At 47.2% G+C, this 23,799-nt stretch overlaps 3 protein-coding genes across 3 annotated transcripts; all 3 read left to right on the top strand.

Annotated features, from left to right (window-relative positions):
- Window positions 1-1,215: 1,215 nt before the first annotated feature.
- On the top strand, window positions 1,216-3,070 carry LOC119181716 (putative ATP-dependent RNA helicase DDX5). The gene has a single exon (XM_037432959.2). The coding sequence runs from the start codon at window positions 1,393-1,395 to the stop codon at window positions 2,911-2,913; it is 1,521 nt and encodes a 506-aa protein (XP_037288856.2). The 5' UTR covers window positions 1,216-1,392; the 3' UTR covers window positions 2,914-3,070.
- A 4,916-nt stretch (window positions 3,071-7,986) lies between these two features.
- LOC142774712 (uncharacterized) lies at window positions 7,987-10,950 on the top strand. Its single transcript, XM_075875613.1, has 2 exons — window positions 7,987-9,475; window positions 9,669-10,950. Exons 1-2 carry the CDS (start codon window positions 8,114-8,116, stop codon window positions 9,975-9,977), a joined length of 1,671 nt encoding a protein of 556 aa, XP_075731728.1. The 5' UTR covers window positions 7,987-8,113; the 3' UTR covers window positions 9,978-10,950.
- Window positions 10,951-19,319: 8,369 nt separating this feature from the next.
- On the top strand, window positions 19,320-22,932 carry LOC119181718 (uncharacterized). The gene is made up of 2 exons (XM_037432960.2): window positions 19,320-20,948; window positions 22,428-22,932. The coding sequence occupies exons 1-2, from the start codon at window positions 19,440-19,442 to the stop codon at window positions 22,734-22,736; spliced, it is 1,818 nt and encodes a 605-aa protein (XP_037288857.2). The 5' UTR covers window positions 19,320-19,439; the 3' UTR covers window positions 22,737-22,932.
- The last annotated feature ends 867 nt before the right edge of the window (window positions 22,933-23,799 follow it).

Here is a 23,799-nt window from a genome sequence, read left to right as displayed (position 1 = left end):
CTTCACTGGAACAACATAAATGAGATAATAAAACTGAAAAATGTGCACAATAAAAAAATCTACACAATAAAAACAAAAGGGGGGAGACATTCACAGATACTTTTATTATCATACAGATGCCAATTAGGTACATTAGGTGTTGCGTATGTTGCTCGGAATTATTGAGTATTATCGGTAACTGGTATTTCAACATCAGAGTTCCGTAATTGGTTCGCGTTCTGGGTAATCTCCAGACATCACGAACCCGCAAATTCCGCACAAATTCAGCGTGAGTTAGCGCTGACAATTCTGTTGAAAATGTGGTCTTTGTTTTTCGTAGCCAACTTGTAACGTTTGTTTAAAATTGTGCGATATAGCTTCTTTACTGAAATAATTTCAGAGCCTTGGAAATTGGTTCCGTGTGGGCATCGTATGCGGCACTATGTTTCGAAGGGTTTTCCTTGAATTAAAAACTTCAATATAGTAGATTGGCGATTCAATATAGTTTACAATACACTGTCAATATCAGATTCAATTCAATATCATTTTACAATACACTGTAGTGTAGGGGTCTGAAACTCGCACGAGCGAGCGAGCCACAGGCTTGTTTGCAACTGATGATGATGAAGATGATGGCGGTGGTGGTTGAGGTAAGGGGGTGTTGGTGTTCATCTGTCATGGAAGGCGCGCACCTACAAAAAAAGGTATGACCAAGAACCAAGCGGCAAAATCTTCAAGGACTATGAATCTGAACATATTCAATGCAACTTAAGTCTACAATAAATGCTGCATGTGCGAACCATCGCACTAGGGTCAAGACATTAAAAAAAGTAATAGCGGGACGGGAGGGGAATAGAAATTGGCGCAAATTGTCAACAAAGGTTTTCATTTGAAAAGAAAAATAAACTTTCCCGGTGTCATAAGCGGCTCATTTCTGCAGGAAATTCGGTGCCAGGATTTTAACTACGTGTCGATATCAGTCCCCCAAATGACTAAAGTCTCATCGTTCACTGTAGGCTGCAGTCCTTGTTTCATCTTTATGCTTCCACACATCGTTACGACATGGCGTGTCGCACGAGAAAAATTCTTTAGACCAGTCAAGCTTGCGTAGCTCACGAAACTACTATTTGAGAACATTTTAAAAAACTGTGGACTGGAGGCATTTGCAGCCCGCGAGCCCCAAGCCAGATGCAAGTGGGTCACGTGTTTGAGAGCCCTGCTGCAGTGGGTAAGAACCATTCCTTGGCGGTGCGAAGGCTGGAAGACGAATAAGAAATGCACTCGAGGACAGGCACTTGGAACTAAGGAGCACGTTGGACGAGCGAGCCAAGAATCCAGGGAAAGAGTAAGACGCGAAGCGCAGGCCTGGATGTGGTAACGCACCAAGAGATCGTTCTCGAGCCGCCACCGACCATGCTCCCCAGATACGTTGTGGTACCGAGCAATGGACCGAACGAAGGGGCACCGGAAGCAAACGTTCAGCGTGGCAAAAAACGTAGCAGCAGGAATCGGCAACTCCGCAACAAAGTCAACTTACCAAAGTTCCCCGTAAGATACGAGCCATATCCCAGCGCGCGGAACCGCCGGGCGGCACGCAACTTACGCCCTCCGGACTGGAGCACCGTTCCCCTGCCATCGTACCAGAGGGATTTTTACACTGAACATACCCGGACTGCCCAGAGGTCCTCCGAAGAAGTGGATGCGTACCGCAACGCTAACGAGATAATCGTCACAGGACGCGACGTGCCCAAGCCCATCCTGCACGTAAACGAAGCCGGCCTGTCGGAATCCTTAACAAAGGCAATCGACAAACTCAACCCTGACTCGTCGCTGACCGCATTGCAGGCTCAGTGCTGGCCTGTGGCGCTCAGTGGCAGAGACGTCGTGGCCGTTGATCACACAGCTTCCAAATGGAAGTCACTGGCCTACCTCGTTCCAGCCCTCGTCCATGCAAAACATCAGTCGTCAGTACTGGGCGATGGTGGACCTGCTGTTGTGATTCTAACACTGACGCGAGAAGCGGCTCTACAGGTTCGAACCGCTGTTCAAGAGTTTATCAAGGAGTTGGGGATTCGAACGATGTATATTTTGTCCGGTGACGCCAAGCCTCCACAAATTAAGCAGCTGAAGAAAGGTGCTGATATTTGCGTCGCGACTCCCGGTCGCCTCACAGCATTCATGGAGGAAGGCAAGGTGAATCTGGGCCGCTGCACACTCTTGGCTATGGCTGATGTGGACCGCATGCTGGAAATGGGCTTCGGCAAGAATCTTCGTGTGATCGCGGACAACATACGACCGGACCGACAGACGCTCGTGAAACTGACGTGCGCAACGAAGGAGTCGTGGGAACTAGCGCAGAAATTCACTAATAATCCCGTCAACATCAGCGTCGGCACAGCGACGCAGGAGCAGCAGAATAAGCTTGTAGAGCATGTTGTCCTCATATGCGAGAAGGCTAAGAAGGTGGACAAACTCGTCAGCCTGTTAAAGGACATCCTCAGAGACGAGACTGGCCAGACCGTCGTATTTGTCGAGAGGCAGCAGACGGTAGAACACCTTGCGTCGGTCTTGCGCCTTCAGGGCTGGCCGGCTGTCGGTATTCACGCGAAAAAGACGGATCAAGAACACCAAGAAGCATTCAACGCCCTGCGCTCTGGCAAGGCGTCTGTCCTGGTAGCAACCGACATGGCGACGAAGCCCATAGAGCTGGACCGCGTCCGCTTCGTCGTCAGTTATGACCACCCGGTACACTCGAGCGACTACCGACGCCGCTATGGTCACGCGGTTCGACTTGATGGGAGGGGCCGGACGTACACGTTCCTAGCACCCGATGACCACGTGCGGGCCAGGGAGCTGATGCGGTTCTTCCGGGACAACAAACTGTCACTTCCGCCTGGGCTACGTAAAGTGGCGAACAAGATGGTGCGAAAATAGTCTGCAGACTGCCTGTACCAGTGCGTTCTACATTGCTGTGTGGCGAGCAGAGTGAAAACTTTCCCGGGGCATTGCCACAGGAAGGTAACCACTCCCCATTGACATGCAGTATCAGGCCCGCCAGAATAAAATTGAAACAATGATGGTCATTGTCAAAGCACGCTTGTTATCACTATTTTTTCCGTCGTGTCCAAGATGACAGGTAAATAATACGACTAAATCCAGAAAGAAATACATCAATCGACTTTTCTACTTAACTATAACCGAGAAACAATATTTGCATGCGTGAAGTTCAACGTATCCCTTGTTTTGCGCTGCTGAAAACGGCTAATTGATATGTGGGGTTTAACGTCCCGAAACCACCATATGGTTATGAGAGACGCCGTAGTGGAGGGCTGCGAGAATTTCGACCACCTGGGGTTCTTCACGTGTAGCCAAATTCCAGCACACGGGCCTACAGCATTTTCGCTTCCATCGAAAATGCAGCCGCCACAGCCGGGATTTGATTTCGCGACCTGCGGATCAGCAGCCGAATACTTTAGCCACTAGAGCTGAAAACGCCTCCTTGGTCATTAAGATTCAGATGTTTACTTGACTTAACCGCCACTATTTTCACATTCAGTATCGAGCATGTTAAGAAACTGTTACATCGACCTAGCATCGCAAGAAAAGCCAGGTCTGATAAGCGATGGCAAATAAAGATTCCATTATGTGCGATGAATTGACAAATACATTCACGACGGCTATGTACTACGAAGCACAGAACGTGCTCCACATCATGCGTTTCCAATGTGGTTTAGAAACTACGTGTTACTTGTAAACGCCAGTATACCAGGCTGACCGGAAGTTCTTACAATTAGGGAGCGATGGAACACAATTTGAATGTGGGTAACAAAGCGAGAACCTTTAATTGCAAAAAGTGCAGATCTGCCCCCATTTTTTAGGACACACAATTTTTTTTCAAAAGTATGGTGGTTGAAGACGTTAAACCCCATATATAAATCAATTTTTCAAGAAGGCCAATGGCAAAACGAACCGTGAAATCGTGGAAGCATTTTTCATCAGGGAAGCAGAGGACAGTTTCATATGCAAGCCATCCCTCTCGCTAGCTGATGGTGAGATTTAATATCTCGAAGGGTTTGTATAAATTGTTTCAATACATGATGATGATGATCATGATGATGATGATGATGGCCTAAAAAACATGGCTCACATCCACTGCGGGGAATGGGCCATTTCATTTTTTGTTTATTCTTGGTCTTCCTCTATCTTTTAGTTTTTTATCGGTTCAATCACAAAGATTTGTATTATTGCACTGAACGCATGCCTCAAAAATAGTAGATTGGTGATTGCTTTTTGATTTTTTTGTTGCTTCTTAACTCTTGTCAAGGGATGGCTTATTTGTTTTTTCACTTGTCTTCATTTTGTCTGAGTGTTGAAGAAGCATGTGCATAGTGTAATTCTAGACCCCGTGATTGCTTTCAGTGACAATGTACTTTTGATTGCCTGATGCTTTTCATTGGTGGTATTGTTGCAATGGTGTACGTGGTTTGGTGTGCTGTAAAGACGAGCGGTTGGGGCAATAAAGATATCAGTTGTAAGTTCAGCGCTCCTATAGCGTACTGTGTCCCTGCATCCCCGTCATTGTTTTTTTTTGCGCTGTCTTTCTTCAACTAACCTGAAGCCATGTGACATTGGACCAAACAAAATACTTTCTTGAAGGTTTGAGAGCGAAATTGGCTTGTTTACTTGGACGTACTTTTTTGTACCGGTTGAACCACTGTGGTGCGGACGAAAGCGACTATTCATCTTCGCGTTTTGTTGAGATACTTGTTGTTCCCTTTAACAACACAAAAAGTGACACCTTACACCCAGTTAGGGTTCCTCGCGTATGTACCCTTAAATTCCCCGGCCGAGCGTCGCCTTGAAAAATTTGTATCAGTTATGCCTATTGATCACATAATTCAAGAACGCGCACAAAACTCTTTTCATTTTTCGGACTCGCTCACTGGATTTCGTGCCGACCGGTTTTGCCCCTGTGATCTCCGATGACAGCGCAGCTCTGACCGACTGGCTTGCCCTACGCCAACTCGTGACGCCGACAAGAGCTCTCGCTGAGTGCTGCGCCGTCCTCCGACTCCTTCGACCGTGTCCATCTTTCCTATCTTCTCCTTACTTCTGTATGTGGCTGTCCCTGCGCCTCGCTTTCTCCTTCCGCTCTCTCTATCTCTATATCTCTTATTCCTATCCTTTTAATCTCTCCTTACCCCCATTCCTCGTGAGCTACTGTTGAGGTGTCCTCCCCTTGAGAGACAGTTATGGGGCTTACTTTTATCTTCTTTTCACTTAAGGTGGCGGTTTCATTTTTCTGTCAGAGGAAAAACTGATTGACTTGGATTCCGCTGTCTGGGAAATATTGTCACAGTATCACTGGCAATATATACACAAAAATTTTGTGTCGCATGCAAGGCGCAGTCCTCTTTGGTTGACGGCACCATGCCAGGTCGAAAGGGTGACCTCAAAAGCATCCGGTCTGTCTTTACCGCCAGTTTCACATTATCATACCACAGGGTGATTCGGCGCTGGTGTATACAAAGTTGCCAGTATCAGAATGGTGGGTAGCACATAGATTTTTTCAAACCAAGTAGCGTAGTCAGGAAGGGGTGCACCGGAGCCGTGTCCCAAACCCCGAAATTTCTTTCGCCATCGCATACGGAGCCAAAAGTAGCCATTTCAAGGGGATAGCAGATCCCACTCTACCCGAAATTGAAGAGGTACCCACACCCCCGAAATATATTTTTACCTACGCCCCCTATTTTTTTCTTACTTTTCAAACTGGCCATCATTTAAAAAGCTCTAAAGCCTTATCTCACCACCCCAAGCCTTCATCACACAAGTGACGTAATCATACCGAAACTACCTCCCCTGGTCACTTGGTCACTTGAGGTGATAACTTGAGTCAAGATTATGTGAACTTGCTTTGAACGTAGGGTCAAGGGCAAACAATATTCTGGTCTATATTGAAAACTTCATCGAAGTAAGTGAACATTGAAGATAATTTGGGGTTGCTTAAGCTTGCGAAAAAGGCACCTTCTCGCAAAATCACGATCATTCGATTGGCTTTCTAAAAATAGAACCAAACTGCCCATGCTTTTTTTATGCATGTAAGTATGCTACGAGTGCTATTTATTTCATGGATGTAAGCCAGCACCTAATGGAAATGACACTAGATATACCGCACATAATTACAGGTCAACAGGGGAGCCGATACTTAGCCCCAAAACAACATTTCCAGCTTCGTCCTTTCGGCGCCATTTCAGTTACTGTGACGGAGTGGCATTTCCATAAGGCCGTGGCAGTATCTTGAGCGCATGCTCAATCCGCTACACTACCTTAAGCGAATGTACTCTTACAGATTCTTAAACGCGAACGTAAAAAAGAGCAGTCACCAAGGAAAGTTACGTGGAAGGATCTTAATAACAACTAGGATGCAGCAAGACAACTTTACCTGCTGGCTCGAGATCTCACACGCACGTTCTGGTCGTCTACCAGCTTCCAAAGGTGTCAATTTTATGAACTGGATCCTTCGCTCAAGCTAAAGCTACCGTCGCAACTTTCCCGCTCCGATGCGACACTGTTATGCCGCCTTTGGTTGGGCGTTGCATTAACAAATGTGTACTCCTTTCACATTGGTATGGCAGACACTTCTACATGCAACTACTGCGGAGCTGAAGAGACCATCGAACACGTCCTGTGCAGCTGCGATTGCTACGACACACAGCGATGCCGGCTCCGGATGGTTTTAAATCAACTTGACCCTGGACCATTTTGTGTGCAGAAGATACTGGGACCTTGGGCATCTGCCTCAGTTGCGCAGAAATTAACTAAAACACTGCTACTTTACCTAAAGTCAACAAACCTGAGCGACCGCCAGTAGACTGTGTGTACTCCCCGACTGTGCTCGTGATTGTGTGTACCTTCTCATCTTTCTGCAACCTCTTTTCTCCCCTTTATCCCTTCCCCAGTGCAGCGTAGCAAACCGGATGTGCGTCTGGTTAACCTCCCTGCCTTTCCTTGCATCTTTATCTCTCTCACTCTCTCTGACAGACAACTATGCCAAGAAATGTATATGAGGTGATTGATTGATATGTGGGTTTTAACGTCGCAAAACCACCATGTCATTATGAGAGACGCCGTAGTGGAGGGCTCCGGAGATTTCGACCACCCGGGGTTCTTTAGCGTGAGCCCAAATCAGAGCACACGGGCCTACAGCATTTTCACCTCCATCGGAAATGCAGCCGCCGCAGCCGGGACTTGATCCCGCGACCTGTGGGTCAGCAGTCGAGTACGTTAGCCACTAGACCACCGCATCGAACGTATATGAGATGTTGTTAGAAGTAATCGTAATTTAATTGTGAAGAAAGATAAGTGGAACTTACTGGGGGTGGGGACCATACCTTCGACATTCTAATCACGTGTCTGATGCTCTACCAACTTGACTACCTTGGGGGCTATCCCCCTCCCCCCCTGTCCACTTTAGGGGGGCATGTATGTCCACTTTAAACACGGTGGCGCCAGTGAGCACTGCCCGTTGTCATTGCGGCGAGTGTGGGACACCCGTTATTTCTCTGTTGGCGCTACGTAGCACGTGATATTAAGAGCTCGCAACAGGATCTGGTCACTCCGTAACTCCTTAAATCTAATCAACTATCATGAGGAATAGAAATACATTTGCTTCGTGGTGGAAGGAAACTGCAAAGATATACTAACAGTGATGTTCCACTCGTGAATAGTTACCGATAGATAATTCATAACAGAGTTCTTGTTGATAAACAACAAACGCAATGGGCAATGCTTTTGTCAAACGTAAGTCATCAAAATATACAAGTTTGAATGCAACTGTCTTGTTGGAACACCAGCAATACGTAGCACGATGATTCGCATTCAGATTTCTTTGGTTCATGATAGCACTGACAAAAAGGGCACCAGCGAACGTTATCAAAAGGGGATAGGCTTTTTTAAACGTGTTTAAACGCCCCCATCACCGGTTCCTTACTTGCGACATAAGATCACAGCCCTCGCGATATGTGTGTCAGACAACGTGGCCCTCACACGTAGAGCGACCTGCCAGGAGCACCGTCGTCCCGAGCACAGTTCTGCCGTCGATCGAGCTTGGTGCATCACCCCGAGCACGCTCGCGATGTCGTCGTACGAGTTGCCCCCGAACGCGAGCGAGGCAACGCTCGGTCACAAGATACTTGAAGTGCGACACAACCTGCAATCGCTGAACATATCAAACTGCATTGTCGCCATACCGGCATTCCTACTGTCACTCGCGTCCGAGCTGCCGAACCTGCAAACTCTGTCGTGCGTCGCCTGCCCTCTGAAGGCGAGCATACTTCTGGACCGTCTGCTTAGGTCGCTTCAGAGCGTCACGCAGCTGGATTTTTCGCTCGTCGACGTCAAGAGTCACGCCAGCGAAGAATTCCTCAAAATCCGGGTCATGCAGTCTCTGTACGCGGGTAAAGAGACCAAGATCCGGAAAATGTACGTCGAGGTCGCGGGCAAACACAACATGAACGTGCTCATGCTTTTCCTGAATTACTGTCCACACCTGAGAGAACTGCACATCCACTTCGTGCACGAAGTCAGATCTGGCTTGAATCCAGCGACGTGCTCGGGCATCGTCCGACACCTTCTCAATCTTGAGATGTTTACAGTCACCTGCGAGGCACCGTGCACGGCGCAGTCAGACCCAAGACAGCCGGTGGACTTAGATTTCTGCATCGACCTTCACGGTAACGTGGTGTTCCGCAAGAGGCCGCCGGCCTTCAACTGCGCCTTGATGCGCAGCCTGGCCGTGACACCGAATCAGGCTTTCCCGGTTGAACCAGTCGTCGTGGTGGCCGTTGATACACCGGATCTGGGTTTCTTCACTGCCGGCTCTTGGGATAACTGGAACTATTTGCGGAGCCTGTGCGTACTGCTCTACGCCCGACGCCTTGATCAAGTCGCGTACCCGACCGTCAGTGCAACGCACGGTGCGGCCGTGCGCCAGTTTTTCGGCAAGCTTCTCAACCTCGTCGAGCTCAACGTCAGCTCCTTCCACTTCGGCAGCGGCGTCGACTTCACGGAGCTCCTGGCCACGCCCGCTCTACAGCGCCTCCGTGCGCTTTCCCTGCCGCCTTGTGGCCTGCGCACGAAAGGCGCCGTGCGCCGCCTGGCTCACGGGCTTGGTGACGTCGAAGACCTGGACATACGCCTGAACTTGGACGGCCGTCACAAGTGTTGCGTTTCCTGCGCCAACCAGTTGCACATCGCACCTGCGGATGCGCAAGTGTTTTCCTTACGGGCCGGCCGCCTTACGTTGAGCAACGTGCCATATCTGGTTTCTTTGAATTTCCTCCGAAGCTTGCAGGTGTCCCACGTTCGGTTCATCGATGCTTCTGATGCGCCACGTTTCGACTACAAGGCGCTCTCACGGGCTCTAAGGACCAATGCAACTCTCCGGTCCCTTGTCATCAAGATCGCCTTCATAAATTTCAGTCAGCGGTCCTTTGAGGTACGTACTTCATAGCTCCATCGCTCTCGCAGTGGCGCATTATTAAAGCTGGCACCTCTACAAGAGAAAAACTGCCTCACCGCCCCATATCTGTTTTTTTTTTGCTTTCAGAGTAAATAATATAGCCTTACTACGTACCAGCGCTGTAGAAGTGCTTAACAAAGCTGGCCTACTGTTCATGATTTCTTTTCAGAACCTGCTATCCCCTGCCAGAGCCCTGAAACACCTGTGCCTCCTCACCACAACTAAGCTGCAAGCCGAGAAAGCACACAAGGTCGTGGAAGCCATGGCCCGCCAGCTGCAATCCATCTTCTACATACACATCCACTATGTGGACGTTGAAACTGGCTCCGAAACCACTGCGACCTGGCTTCGCCGTGCCGAAGGCGAAGCGGAGGCCTCATCAAGTCAAGGAACAGTTATGCAAGGGAAACCTTGCATCATGTGCTCGACCCAGACATTCGTAGCACTGGCAAAGCCGTACTACCGTGAGCTGCACTAGACTGAACAACGGCTACGGCACTTCTGAAAAGGTCATCGCTAATTCACGACATCAGTCTTGAAGAGATACTTTGGTGATCTTCGGTTTATGTGAGTCGTCGTAACACATTTCTCACCCATTCGTAATCGTCACCTACACAAATTTTGTCCGTACACGTCGAGCACGACATTCTCTTTTAACCGCGAAATACTGACTTGCCGAACGGCTATATACATTTTATACCTCCTGCTTACTAGTATCTTTGTTACTTAGTAACGTGACCTCTTTTAAAACTGAACATATCTGAGGCAGGGATCTTGTCAGCAGTTTGTGGGAGACAAGCATTCACACAGTTTTTAGGTACCTTCATGACTTCTTTAGGATCGCACTAACCACTGGGACCTCACTGTACCAGTGCAAATTATACTGCAAATTTTAAACGATCTTCTGCATAAGCAAAACGCCACCGGCCCATATTCTGTGCGATGTTGGTGCACGTTAAAGAATACCAGGTGGTCAAAATTTCTGGAGTCCTGCACTACAGCCCTTCTCTCTCATATGAAGCCTTCGGTAAGCATGACTTCAGGTTTTAATAAGTGCTTCTACACCCCCCGACATATCAGTTTCCGTACGAGAAATAAGTCTGCTTACGGATTACTTTTCCAGCTTTTGGAAAGTCGCGTGTGCAGGATATTTGAACGCGGCAAAACTAAGTTACTACTTCGATTTGACTCGCCACACTCTTCAAGGGTATTGTGGATTCTTGTTTTCACCAAGTCTGTCGAGATATCTCACGCCCATAGTGCAGGGTAAAGCTTTCAAGTTCGTCACCTCACATGTATATACCTGCTTATTGTGCCCCGCAGCGCTGGTCTAGTGGCTAAGGTAATCGGCTGCTGACCCTCAGGTTGCGGGATCGAATCGCGGCTGCATTTTTGATTGTGGCCGAAATGCTGTAGGTCCGTGTGCTCTGATATGGACGCGCGCTAGAGAACCCTGCAGGTGGTTGAAATTTTCGGAGCCCTTCACTACGGCGTCTCTCATATTCATATGTTGGTTTCGGGACGTTAAACCCCACATATCAATCAATCACCTGAAGATTGTAATTTATTGTAGCGGAAAGAAGGTAAAGTTTGCTCTTCGCGCACGAGCTGCGGAAGAGTGAAGTCGGGCTAATAACAGGAATGTAGGCACTCCCTTTTTTTAAATCTTGCACTACGTTAAGAATGTTCTGCGGACTTCTAATATTTATGTTCTTTTTGTGTGCCTGGAAATTTTAATAAATTAATATCAGCCAATGTGGCCACTGTATTAACGAGCGGCTGCAAGAGCACTACACCAAATAAATAATCTGAAGGGCATATCGGTGTGCACTTTCCCAACCTTTTTCTTTTTTTATAGATGCCCTAAACTTATCGGCGTAAGTCGGCTCTCGCAACAAAAATTGTCGCTGCAGCGCCATTTCACGTGCTTGTTGAAATTGTGTAAGCTACGAATTCGTATCTTTGTGTGAAGAACAGCTCTGACTTTCCAGATAAAGATGCCAGAGTGACAGCGACATGTGAAGCTGGTGCGCAGGGGTGTTTTTTGTATATTTAGCAAAATTGATTATTGCACATGTAAAATAAACATTTTTGTTGACCGCCATCACTGCCTCTGTCTTCGTCGGTTCTGCATGCGCTGTTGTCTCCAGTCTAACATTAACTTTCATACACCACATTCCGCAACACTTCAACACTGCAACTGTGTCTAATTTAATATTACAAGTTCAGTGTACGTGTACTGTAGTTCCTGTACAATATGTGAAGTTGTTGTCAGAGGCGTAAGAATTTCGCAGCTTTCCAACCAACACTACGGCCGCAGAAATAAACGTTGAAGCAGTTTTTTTTATTAAGCCACTGGCCTTAACTTATTCGAAGCAGGCACTGTTACCATTTCATTCGAGCTTATACTGAGCAAAATAGAGTAGTTTTTGTCGAGGTCAATGCTGGTATCTCAGTTGATAATTTATTTGCTTTGTGAAATTTTCTTTCCTCGAACGACTATTTGTACTATATCTAGCGTCAAAGTATCTGTATAGGTTGTTTGTTGCGCCAGTTTTATGCGATTTGCTCCGAGCTGCTGTTGACTGAAAGTTGGTTTTTATTTCTCACGCTGCACTAGTGCTACACGTTTTTGAGATACGTTTACAATGTCTTAGTGATCTTAAAATCAAACCCTTCCGGAACTATCGCTGCTGCAGTGGACGGTGTTCTTTTGTTTAAATAGCGTGTGAAAGGGCTTTTCTTCACCCTTGAGGTGCCTTTAGTTGACGATTTGCAGTTTGTCTAGTTAACCTCGACGCTATCAGACTGGCACGTCGACGACAATTTTGCTAGGCCTACTTGCCTTCGCTCTCTTGAAGACCTCGCACCCTAGGAATCGACGCTCACGAAGTTTATTGTTGCGACGGCAATAGCCTCAATGTGCCTAGAATCTGCGCTGACGCTGTCCCGTGGTCGCAAAATGCAGGAAAGTTTGAACCACCAAATAGAGAGGTTAAAGTCAGCCGGATACACTTGTTCTGATATTAGTGGTCGAGGAATTTTTTTTCAGAAACTGAAGGTTTGATTGATTGATTGATTTGTGGGGTTTAACGTCCCAAAACCACCATTTGATTATGAGAGACGCCGTAGTGGAGGGCTCCGGAAATTTTGACCACCTGGGGTTCTTTAACGTGCACCCAAATCTGAGTACACGGGCCTACCATTTCCGCCTCCATCGGAAATGCAGCCGCCGCAGCCGGTAATCGAACCCGCGACCTGCGGGTCAGCAGCTGAGTACCTTAGCCACTAGACCACCGCGGCGGGGTTCAGAAACTGAAGGTGCCGCAAACAAACCACTGGTGGATTAAAAAAAAAAACAGGTCTCGCCGTATTCTCTATACTGAATGGAAGATGCGAACAAATACGCGATGCCTGTTGGTTTTTCAGCTCCACAGAATTTGGCCCACCTCTGTCTACGCATCACAGCGCCGTAAAAGTTCTTCGTTGCCTGGATAAGGCACTCGGATGCGGACCCGCCGGTCGCGGGATCGAATCCCGGCAGCGGCGGCTGCATTTTCGAGGGAGGTGGAAATGCTGCAGGCTCGTCTGCTCAGATTTTGGCGCACATTAAAGAACCCCTGGAAGTCGAAATTTCCGGAGCCCTCCACTACAGCGTCTCTCATATTCATGTGGTTGTTTTGGGTGGTTAAACCCCCTTATTATTATTATTATTATTATTATTAATAATATTATTATTATTATTATTGAATAATGCACCTTTGGTGCAAAAAGCATGCAGGGTTATTATACATTGCTTGGTGTGCGTGGTCTACGAAGTTCCGCTTACATGCGGCAAAGTTTATATCGGCGAGACCACACGCTACGTTATGGTAGGTCAAGAACGTACGACGTACGATTAAAATAAGATAAGTCTTCATTTACTTATGTACTGTGAACACAGCAGGTCTAGGCCGGACCTTACCAATACTTACATACTCGGAAAGAGCAAGAACGCTAGAGCAGGTGAACTTTCGGGGGCGTGTTTTATCAATGTGAAACGAGAGGTCTGCTTCAGTGACACGTCTGCACGCTGCGTAAAGCAAGAGTGCATTAGTATCGTGATGTCATAAGCCTTATATTGCTCGCCATCATCCTCTACGACTGTAACTGCCCACATGTCCGCGTGTATATAGCAAAGAAGCCTTTTTTTTTAAAGTTAATTCAGTATCAGATTGACACTTTATCTTGTCCTCTTTTATTTTATCTCCGTGAGTTGTGTCCTTACTTTTTCTTAAGAATATAGAAGTATACAAGGTGTCTTACGTATGTTAGCCAGAGTTTAAAAATATGCCGGAACACTATCTGTATGTCCATCCGTCTATCTGTCTATCTGTATGTCCATCCGTCTATCTAGTGAACACTCGAAGTATAGCTATCTCGCAGGTTTTCATCATGTATTATCATATACAAGTGCCGCCATCCAGCGGACATTATAAAGACCACTCTTTCGCGTACGTGCCACCGGTGGCTCCCGCAGGTCGCGGGTTCGAATCCTGGCTGCGGCGGCTGCATTTCCGATGGAGGCGGAAATGTTGTAAGCCCGTGTGCTCAGATTTGAGTGCACGTTACAGAACCCCAGGTGGTGTGTCAAGTGCCTGCCATTATGTTACAGGCATTCTGCTATAAAGTGGTGGTTCCGGATGGCAGCAACAATATGACAAGTCAGGCCTGTCTACATTGCAGATATTGTTCTCATAGATTCGTGCAGTTTCGTGGCTACATACACCGTCGGAGGATGGACAGGCCGGCACCCTAAGGAACGTCGCTCCTAAAGGTTGGCCGGAAGGGCAACGTGCTGTCGACAGTTTGTCAAGACATAATCTTGAGGAATTAGCTTGCAATGTCAAGAATTGAAAAACACCCGCTTTATATTCGTTCAGCGAAAGCACGTAAGAACGAGATTCTTTTTCGGGCAGTTGTGTTTGTACAGCGGTGAGCACTGTTAGGGTGAACACGCGAGCACGTGGCCGGCGGCACTGTCAGCGCCCCGTTACGGTCATCACTGGAAACATTGCGCATGCGCATCACGCCTTCCGTTAAATAATTGTTCCACCACGCGCATGACGTCATGAATGCACTTGTTCGTCGTCTGCTAGCCGCATTTTTGTTTTCTAAGCCCATGCATCCTGCATTTTAAGATTTCTTTAAACATCCGTGTTTGAACAGAACAAGACAAAAAAAAAACTTGTTTACCTATGTGGGCGTGTCTATTAGTTCCCTTCAAATTTGTTGTGCATGCAACGCCGTTGCATAAAAACAACCAAACATCTTTTGTTTGGTTGTTGTGTTTGCATAAAAACAACCAAACATCTTTTGCAGCCGTTAATTCTGTCGCCAGATCGTATTATGGCTAGGGTTCCTGATGATTAACGGCGCTCAATTGTTGATCTTTCCCTGAAAGGTTATTCCCAGAGGTATATTGGCGCTTTAGTTAATAGGCCCCTGAAGACTGTGAACAGGATAATTCAAGCCTACAAGTATGAAGGTCGCATTCAGGATGCACCCCGCGCGCCCCGCCCTAAAGCTACCACAGACGATGAAGACGCCCTCATAGTTGCAGCTGCTGTTCGTAACCATTTCTTGCCAGCCCCGGCAATACGCGAGGGCTTGAATTTGGACGTTTAGGACACCACTGTTCGACGTCGCAGGCCTTCGCAGTCGCGTCGCAGCGCAGAAGCCACTACTAACGGCGGCACACAAGGACGCACGACGGCAGTTCGCTGAGTTGCACGAAGCATGGACATCAGAAGAGTGGGGTCGCGTCATCTTTTCGGATGAGTCGACGTTTTCGACGCGACAAGACCAAAGATTGCGTGTTTGGAGACTACCAGGCACACGGTGAGGCAAACTTCCTGCTTTGAAAAACAATTGTTTCAGTTAACGTCAAAATGCCACGCAGGAACGACCCAGACAACGTGCAAGGTGTTTCTGCCAGTGGGAGATCGAGTGTGAGCGTGTGGGGTGCTGTTTCAAGATATGGTTTAGGGCCCCTGCAACGTATACGTGGACACTTATCATCAGAACAATCCTGCAACATTTTGAACAATGTGCTGTTTCCATATGCGAGCAGTTTATTCCCAGACAGTGATTACCTGTTTAAACAGGACCGATCACCGTTACACACGGCGCGGGCTGTCAAGGAGTTCCAGGTGGAGCAGCACATGCAGCTATACAATGGCCTCCGAAAGGAGTGGACCTGAATGTGATAGAAAACGTGTGGGGCCGTCTGAAGCTTCTTTGGCAAGGAAGCCCCTCTATTCCGCGACTTCGGACCATTTGTGGGTGCAAGTCAGCAATAAGTGGGAAAGGCTGAAAGCCGATCGGGAATATTCTCGATCACTTTACGACTCGTTACCGTCCAGAATAGCTTTGCTGTAAGAAGTCACATGACTCGCTATTAGATTTGCTCATGTTTTTATATTTTTTCTCATGGTATTGTTTAACTTCAATTGCAAAAGTGCAATTTTCTTGAATAATAAGTTTAATAATTATCCCTCTTACACTCACTTTTTTCCTTCACGCGCCAATCTTCAATCCAGATGGACCATAAAATGCAGAAGGTATCAGCTCAGCGAACAAAAAATGCGGCCAGCAGACGACGAACAAGCGTATTGATGACGTGATGTGCGCGGTGGAAAGCGTGTTTCGCAAAGCACTTGCTGCGCATGTGCAATGTTTCCAACGATGGCTGTTACGTGGCGCTGACAGTGCCGTCAGCCACGCGCTCGCGTGTTCACCCTAACAGTGCTCACCACTGTACATGGCGCAGCATCGCTGACGGTTAACGTGTACACTCGATCAAACTGTCTTCATAATGTTTATTGCCAAACCGCAGTAGTTGATGTCACCAACTGACCACCCTTTTTATCCTTACGTCCCATTATGCGAAACCCACTTCGTCAGACGTGGTCGGAAATAACAACGCGCCCTCTTTTCCAGGGCGGGGACCACTTCAAAAGAACGGCACAAAACGTCATTTTCGGAAGTGTAGGGACTCGGGCGAATGGGTAGCGCACTGAAGAGATTGTGGGTGCTGCCCTAATCTGTACAGCTGCATCGTTGTTGGCCGTTCTCGGAATCAGCTGACACGTGAAATTCCAAAAGCCGAGCAGACTGCGAACAGCTGGAAGCTGAGCGCCTGCCTTTCTTTACGTCTGCGCCTTCTACTTTTTTCTCCTGTATGCACCGCGCTAAGACAAGCTATACTCATCATTTTCGATCCACCATGCGTTCGAAGCCTCGAACAGGTATGCTATGGGAAAACTGACGTACTATCCATCATTCGCGTGAGGGCCGAATGACCGCAGCACTACAGTTCCATCTGGTAAAACGAAAATGGAAATATTCTCGCCTATATTGAAAACCTAGGCAAGCCAGTGAACGAGGTTCAATTTTTCGAAGCTCTCAATTTCGGCGTTTTTAAAAATCATGTCGTGCTTTTGAGGCGTACGACCCCATCAATTGTTATAGAATTAACATTAGAGCATATGCGAAGTCCCTTCTTAAGATTTACAGAGCGGGAACGTTCCTTCAAAATAAATGATGGTTCGTCCCGCTTCCTAGAATAAATCCAGACTGCTTATGTAGGTTCTCAGTAACGGAAATATCTCGAGCACATGCGCAATCCGCAAGAGTGGTTTCAGTGCATTATCACGATGGTGTTGCGAATCCTTAAACGCGAACAAAAAATAGCAGCTGCCCAAGTGAAACCGCTTGGAATCGCTACGTCGTATCTTCTTCTTTATTCAAAAAAAACCTTACAGGCCCCAGAACAGGGCATTGGGTAAGGGGGGGGGGAATCGGAATGGTACAGAGAGGTAACCAACAGTTTACAGGCAGGATCAGTGCAAAAACAACGAAAAACTATATATATATATATATATATATATAAATATATATATATATATATATATATATATATATATATATATATATATATATATATATATATATATATATATATATATATATATACAGAACAGGGCATTGGGTAAGGGGGGGAGGAATCGGAATGGTAAAGAGAGGTAACCAACAGTTTACAGGCAGGATCAGTGCAAAAACAACGAAAAACTATATATATATATGTATATATATATATATATATATATATATATATATATATATATATATATATATATATATATATATATATATATATATATATATATATATATATATATATATATATATATATATATATATATATATATATATATATATATATATATATATATATTAATGAGATCACATTTTAGGCTATACAGGGCGAGGTAAATTTGAGGGAATACAGCACTTGTTGATATGAACATGGCGACAGAGGGATACATTTTAAAATAAAAGACAAGGGGAATATAAAGCACCGTTACGCAATGCACTCAGAATACAAAAACAGGGTCACATGGTGAACAGAGTGAGTAGCTGACGGCGAAATGTATCGGGATTAGATATGGAGGCTATGCAATCAGGGAGGTCATTCCAAAGACGAACGGCCCAAGGCAGTGGTGATGAATTGAATGCATTAGTTGACCCGTATTTGCGCATGAAGCTGAACTGATCATGCAATCTGCGTGAAAAAGAGTGAGGTGTTTGAAGCTGAAGCCGCGTTCGTTTATTAGAGGTAATATATTTCTGGAACAGACAGAGAAGAGCAATACTGCGACGGCTATCCAATAACGGCAGCTGAAGGTCTGATTTAATTTGCGTTATGTTTGACGTGATGTCGTAGTTTCGTTCGTGATATGAAGCGGGCACCTCTATTTTGAATCCTTTCTACCATAATAATCAAGTAGTTTTGATGAGGAGACCAAATTGCTGAGGCGAATTCAAATATTGGCTGCATAAAGGTAAGAAAGGCTGGTTTTCGAATATTAGTAGGGGAATTTCTCAAGTTGCGGCGTAGGTAGCCCAGTGAACGTGATGCTGTGGCACAGGTAGACTCGATATGTGAGGCCCATGAAAGATTCTCTGGGTAAGTTCTCAAAAATAACGAGAAGCTATGAGACACAGATTAAGAATAAATTTATATGTGTGGTTAAACGTCCCAAATTCATTATATGATTATGAGAGACGCCGCAGTCAAGGGCTCCGGAAATTTTGACCACCTGGGGTTCTTTAACGTGCACCCAAATCTGAGCACGCGGGCCCACAGCATTTTCGTCTTCATACATAGAACAAGCAGTAAATGGTGATCAAACGCGACTGCTTAACCACACCGATACTGTCCCCGCGAATGCGTAAGTATACATGAATCATAATCCAGTTCTTGTTTACTGGCCTCGACGACATGCCGTAGCGCCACCTACGTGATGACGTCATTAATAATATGCCCGGTAGGCTTTGTCTGCTAGAAAACAGCATTTCCTGCGCTTTTGCTGTGGACACCACGCGTGCTTCCCTTTGTTTTGAAGCTCAATGCTTAAAGAAGCGGTAAGACCTGATAGTACGGGCGAGCAAAGTACGAGTAGGTGCTGCCGGTGACACTCTCGTGTCTAATTTGCATCGTAGAATTGTGACTAAGAACCGCCGGTGCAGTCATGGAGGACGATGCAAGTGGTGTCGCGAAAGCAAGGCTGTCCTATTCCACAACGACGCATCTTATATGTGACGTCAAAACGATCGCAGCGCTGGCCTCTCTAGTGGAGGCCCTCGCGGCCAATAGCGACCAATTACGTCGAGTAGCACTCATAACAAACAAACGCTGCAAACAGCATTCCATAAATGTTCATGTGCAGGCGTTAGGCACACACCAACAGCTGCTATCTGTAGCGCCGTAATTCGCACAGACGATATCCGGGGAACATGATCGCATTGACAAAATGTTGCGCTCAACGTTATCAAAAGTCAGCAGACACTCTTTAAGGGGTGTAAACGCCCCCTTCACAAGATATTCTCTGGCGACATGGGCTCCCAACCATCGCGAGAGTTGTGTGAAACAAGTGAGCCGTCACTAGCAGGGCAGTCTGGCAGCAGTGTGGTCGTACCAGCGACCAGTGTAACTTCGGACCAAGCCGTACAAAGCCCCACCCCAGATGTGCTGGCAATGTCGTCGTACGAATTGCCCGCCAACGCCAGCGAGGACGTGCTCCGACGCGAGATAGCCGAAGTAAAAAGCAATTTGCATTCCCTGGACATATCCAACTGCATCGTAGCGGTACCAGCACTACTGCTGTCGGTCGTCTCCGACTTACAAAACCTACGGACTCTCTCGTGCATTGCATGCCCCCTGAAGGCTAGCCTTCTTCTGGAGCGGCTACTCGTCTCCTTGCCGAACGTCACGGAGCTCAAGTTCTCGCTCGTCGACGCCAAGGATGACGCCAAGGAAGAACTTCTCAAGTTGCGGCATTTGGCAAACGTGCAAGAGCGTAAAGAGACCAAGATTCGCAAGATGTACGTCGAGGTCGCGGACAAAGTTAACGTGAAGGTGCTGCTGCAGTTCCTGCAGTACTGCCCACTTCTGGAGGACCTACACGTTCACTTCGCGCAAGAAGTCAACTCGTACTTCTGCGCGGCGACGTGTTCATCCATGGCCGACCACTTGCTTAATCTTGAGACGCTTGTGTGCACCTGCGAGGCACCCTGCACGGCCCAATTAGACCGTGGTCAGCCGGTGGACTTGCGTTACTGCATCAACCTTCACGGAAACGTGGTATTCCGAAAGACATCGCAGGCCTTCAACTGCGCCCAGCTGCAAGACCTGGCCTTCTCACGCAATGCGGTGTTCCCGCTTGAGCCAGTAATTCTTGCAGCCGTCGACACACCGGATATCGGGAAGCAGTTTTTCAATGCCGGCTCTCGGCACAACTGGAGCCAGATACCGAGCCTGTGCGTCCTGCTGTACGATCAAAGCCTTGATCGAACGGCGTACCCGACCATCAGCCGTATGCACAAGGAGGCTCTGCGCTGCTTTTTCGCTACGTTTCTCAACCTCGTTGAGCTAAACGTCAGCTCCTTTCACTTCGGCGATGGCTTCGACTTCACACAGGTGGTGGATGTGCCCGCTCTGCAGTGCCTCCGAGCGCTGTCCCTTCCGCCCTGTGGCCTACGCGCGAAAGGTGCCGTGCGCCGGCTGGCCCTCATGCTCGGCAGTGTTGAAGACCTGGACGTCCGACTCAACTTGGACGGCCGTCACAAGAGTTGCCGTAGCTGCGCGAACAAACTGGTCATCGAACCTGCGGATGCGATCGCGTTTGGCATCCGTTCCGGTCGTCTTACGTTGAGCAACGTGCCAAACTTGGTTTCTCTGGATTTCTTACAGTGCTTATCGGTTTCCCACGTGCGCTACATTGACGACTCTGACGTACCGCGTTTCAACTACAGGGCTCTATCGAGTGCTCTGTCTTCCAGCGTAACCCTCCGCTCCCTCATCGTGAAGATGGCCCTCATCGACTTTTACGAGCAATCGTTCGAGGTATGTACTTCGAGAGCCATCTCTCTCCCAGCGGCGCTTTCTCGTCAGAAGGCACACTGAGAAGACAACACAATTTTTTTGTGTTATTAAATTGCTCTTCTTTCTCGTTGCCAATGGGACAACGTTCACTGTTGGAAGATACTTAACAGGCTGGAAAACGTGTACGAAGAAAACGTGGACAGAGATGCCACCTTGTGTTTCCCGCGCCAGTCAACGTATATCGTCCTGAATTTTGACCACCTCTTTCCCGGCTACGTAGTTCCCAATCGCTGACAATGAAGAACATTGTCCTGAAAGCAATTCGTACACTTAACATACAAATTTTATCCTAAATTTCGTTGAGTCATTCTGGCTGTATACTACGGCGCACTTTAAACCCGGGATGTCACCATAGGGTACCACGATGAAAAAGTTAATGCGACGTGTAAATGCGACGTTGTTGCTATCACGTATATGCTATCACGTTGCTATCACGTACGGTGGTAACGTAAATGAAACATTCCTACAGTTTTCCGCGTATAATTTACGTTTACCATTAAAGCTGCGCCTTCACCGCAAGTAGATGACGTGACGTGCATGGGGTTGTACTCAAATTTGGAGCTTTATATCTATAGCGCGCACGCGTTTCATCATTACTACGCAGTGCTGTACTACCATAAGAATCATCACACGCGTCCGATCGTTGAGGCATTACATAACAGTTGTAGTGTTAGACGTGTGAGTCGACCGTATATTAAGTTGCATGAAGATGAAATTATATGCTTTAGCGCTTATCTTTCATCGGGACAACACAAATTGATAGGTTCGCGTAATATTCGGGCAAGCGCAGATGAGCTTCCCGGCTTTTCTTTTCTGTCGTTGTCCGCATTCTCAGTTGTTAGTAGGCGTTGGTCCTGTCCGGACTCAATTGCCTTCTTGTGTCCATGTCTGCACGCCCCATCTATTTAGATTGTAATCCCCCTGGTCCCCAGAACCACACATGCCTCACTAGTAGCTTTGTGTTTTGTACTTATTAGGTAACTACCAATTCTATTTTAATCTCCTTATGATGCCGAGAGTGTTTTACCTGAAGATTAGACAACTATAAAATCAATAGGGTTGTAAAAATATGCAGTGGCGGTTACATTACACAGATTGCCTATTGGGAAATATTGCGTCCTTCATATTGCGTAATGATATTGAGTATACGGGACGTGAAATAATGAGGTTTCTTTTTCATGGAAGGTGAAGGTGGCAACATATTGTGCAATCCGTTGTTTGTCTTTTGTTGCTCTGGGAAAAAAACAAAATATTTTAGTGTGGGCACCTGTTCGAAAGTGCACAATACGGTGAGATAGGCGAGCTTCAGGGGTTAACGTACGCATGGCTATTAGGTGGTGACTAAGAAATGTGTGAAAATATAAAATACTTTAGCCATTTCAGCGCTGCAGTGGCCCAATATCAGTTCACAAAGCTTTCTTGTTTGTTTGTTTTTTTCAGACTTTCCTATATCCGGCGAGAGCTCTGGAACGCGTGTGCCTGCTCACAAAGAAAAAGCTGCAGTCACCAAACGTGCGAATTATTGTTGAAGCCATGGCCCGCCGGCTACCATCCATCATCTACATCCACATTCACTACGTGGACCGTCACACGGGTATGGACACCAGCATGACCTGGATTCGCCGAACCGAAGGCATAGCAGCAGGACTACCGGTTAGAGAAAGTGTGATGCCAGGGAAGCCTTGCATCATGTGCTCCACACAGACGTTCGTGGCCCTCGCAAAGCCGCTCTACCGTGAACTTCAGTAGAACAAACATCACCTCTCAGTCGGCCAATGCGGCATCAACACCCCAGTCTTAGGCAGACACTTTTATGCTCTTAGATTGACGTGCGTCGCGAAAACTCATGTCCGTTATTTCATCGTAACACCTCGAAGATAACACTCGCTTTTCATCGCCAACGAGCGAATGTTCAAACAACTAATAAATTTTATTGCTCCTCTGCGATGTGGTGTGCTCGTTGCTCGAGGACACCAAGTGTGGACCGCCTAACGTGTACCGCCAACGTATCTAAAACTTCACACAGTTTGACCGACATGGGATAGATGTAAGATGGCGACGAGCGATATCCTGACAAATTGGCGGGACCAGATTTGGTTGTAACAATGCATGCGCAGCGCCGCCCGTAGGTTTACACGCGTGCGGCGGGTTTTCCTTTTTTCGTTTGCTGCCCGTCATGCTGTGCGTTTTGTAGACAGCAGTTCTTCGGCGCAATGAAATGGCAATTCCCATGATGTTCAGGCGCGGGGCGCGCGATAGTAGTAGTACGTGCGAGTCGCGTTTGAACTCGTTTGCTTTTGTGCGTGTATGCGGACTTCACCTGGACCTGTGGAACTGCGTACAAAGAACTGCGTCGCCTGGTATTCATGGAGGACCACTGCGAACTTAGCCCTACGGCACCAAAATATGTAGGCTATATTGAGGGCCGGCTAGGGGCGGGGTCATTGATTATCACTGGCAGTATATATGTCTTCATAATTCAACCGAAGTTTATGCTAGCTCACGTGTAACTTTAGCGAGCGAGTTCCTTAAACCATGCCGCCACTTCAGATTACTACTCCCCGTGACACAGGCGCGCCCACACGGCTTTCAGACTTAACTTATGGTCGTGCACCTTTGTAAAGGCTGTGTCGCCGGGATGCTAGTGGACACAGCCCTAAGAACGACCCAAAATGCCCGTGAAACTCTCGATACCGTTACTTATAAGCCAGTCTTTTCTGTCGCGTAGTGGGGTTATCCTGGGTCACAATACATCATCCCTGTCTTTCCATCATCATCTTTTTGCAGCACTTGAAAAAACGGACGTTCTGTC

Source organism: Rhipicephalus microplus, chromosome 10, assembly GCF_043290135.1.
Source record: "Rhipicephalus microplus isolate Deutch F79 chromosome 10, USDA_Rmic, whole genome shotgun sequence".
Lineage (NCBI taxonomy): Eukaryota > Metazoa > Arthropoda > Arachnida > Ixodida > Ixodidae > Rhipicephalus > Rhipicephalus microplus.
The sequence above is the reverse complement of the archived record's forward strand: the minus strand, read 5'-3'. Positions and strand labels throughout refer to the sequence as shown.

Coding starts and splice junctions, on each gene's coding strand:
- LOC142774712 (XM_075875613.1), top strand. CDS start 8,114: ATGTCGTCGTACGAGTTGCCCCCGAACGCGAGCGAGGCAACGCTCGGT. Junction 9,476..9,668: donor TCAGTCAGCGGTCCTTTGAG/GTACGTACTTCA, acceptor ATTTCTTTTCAG/AACCTGCTATCCCCTGCCAG.
- LOC119181716 (XM_037432959.2), top strand. CDS start 1,393: ATGCTCCCCAGATACGTTGTGGTACCGAGCAATGGACCGAACGAAGGG.
- LOC119181718 (XM_037432960.2), top strand. CDS start 19,440: ATGGGCTCCCAACCATCGCGAGAGTTGTGTGAAACAAGTGAGCCGTCA. Junction 20,949..22,427: donor TTTACGAGCAATCGTTCGAG/GTATGTACTTCG, acceptor TGTTTTTTTCAG/ACTTTCCTATATCCGGCGAG.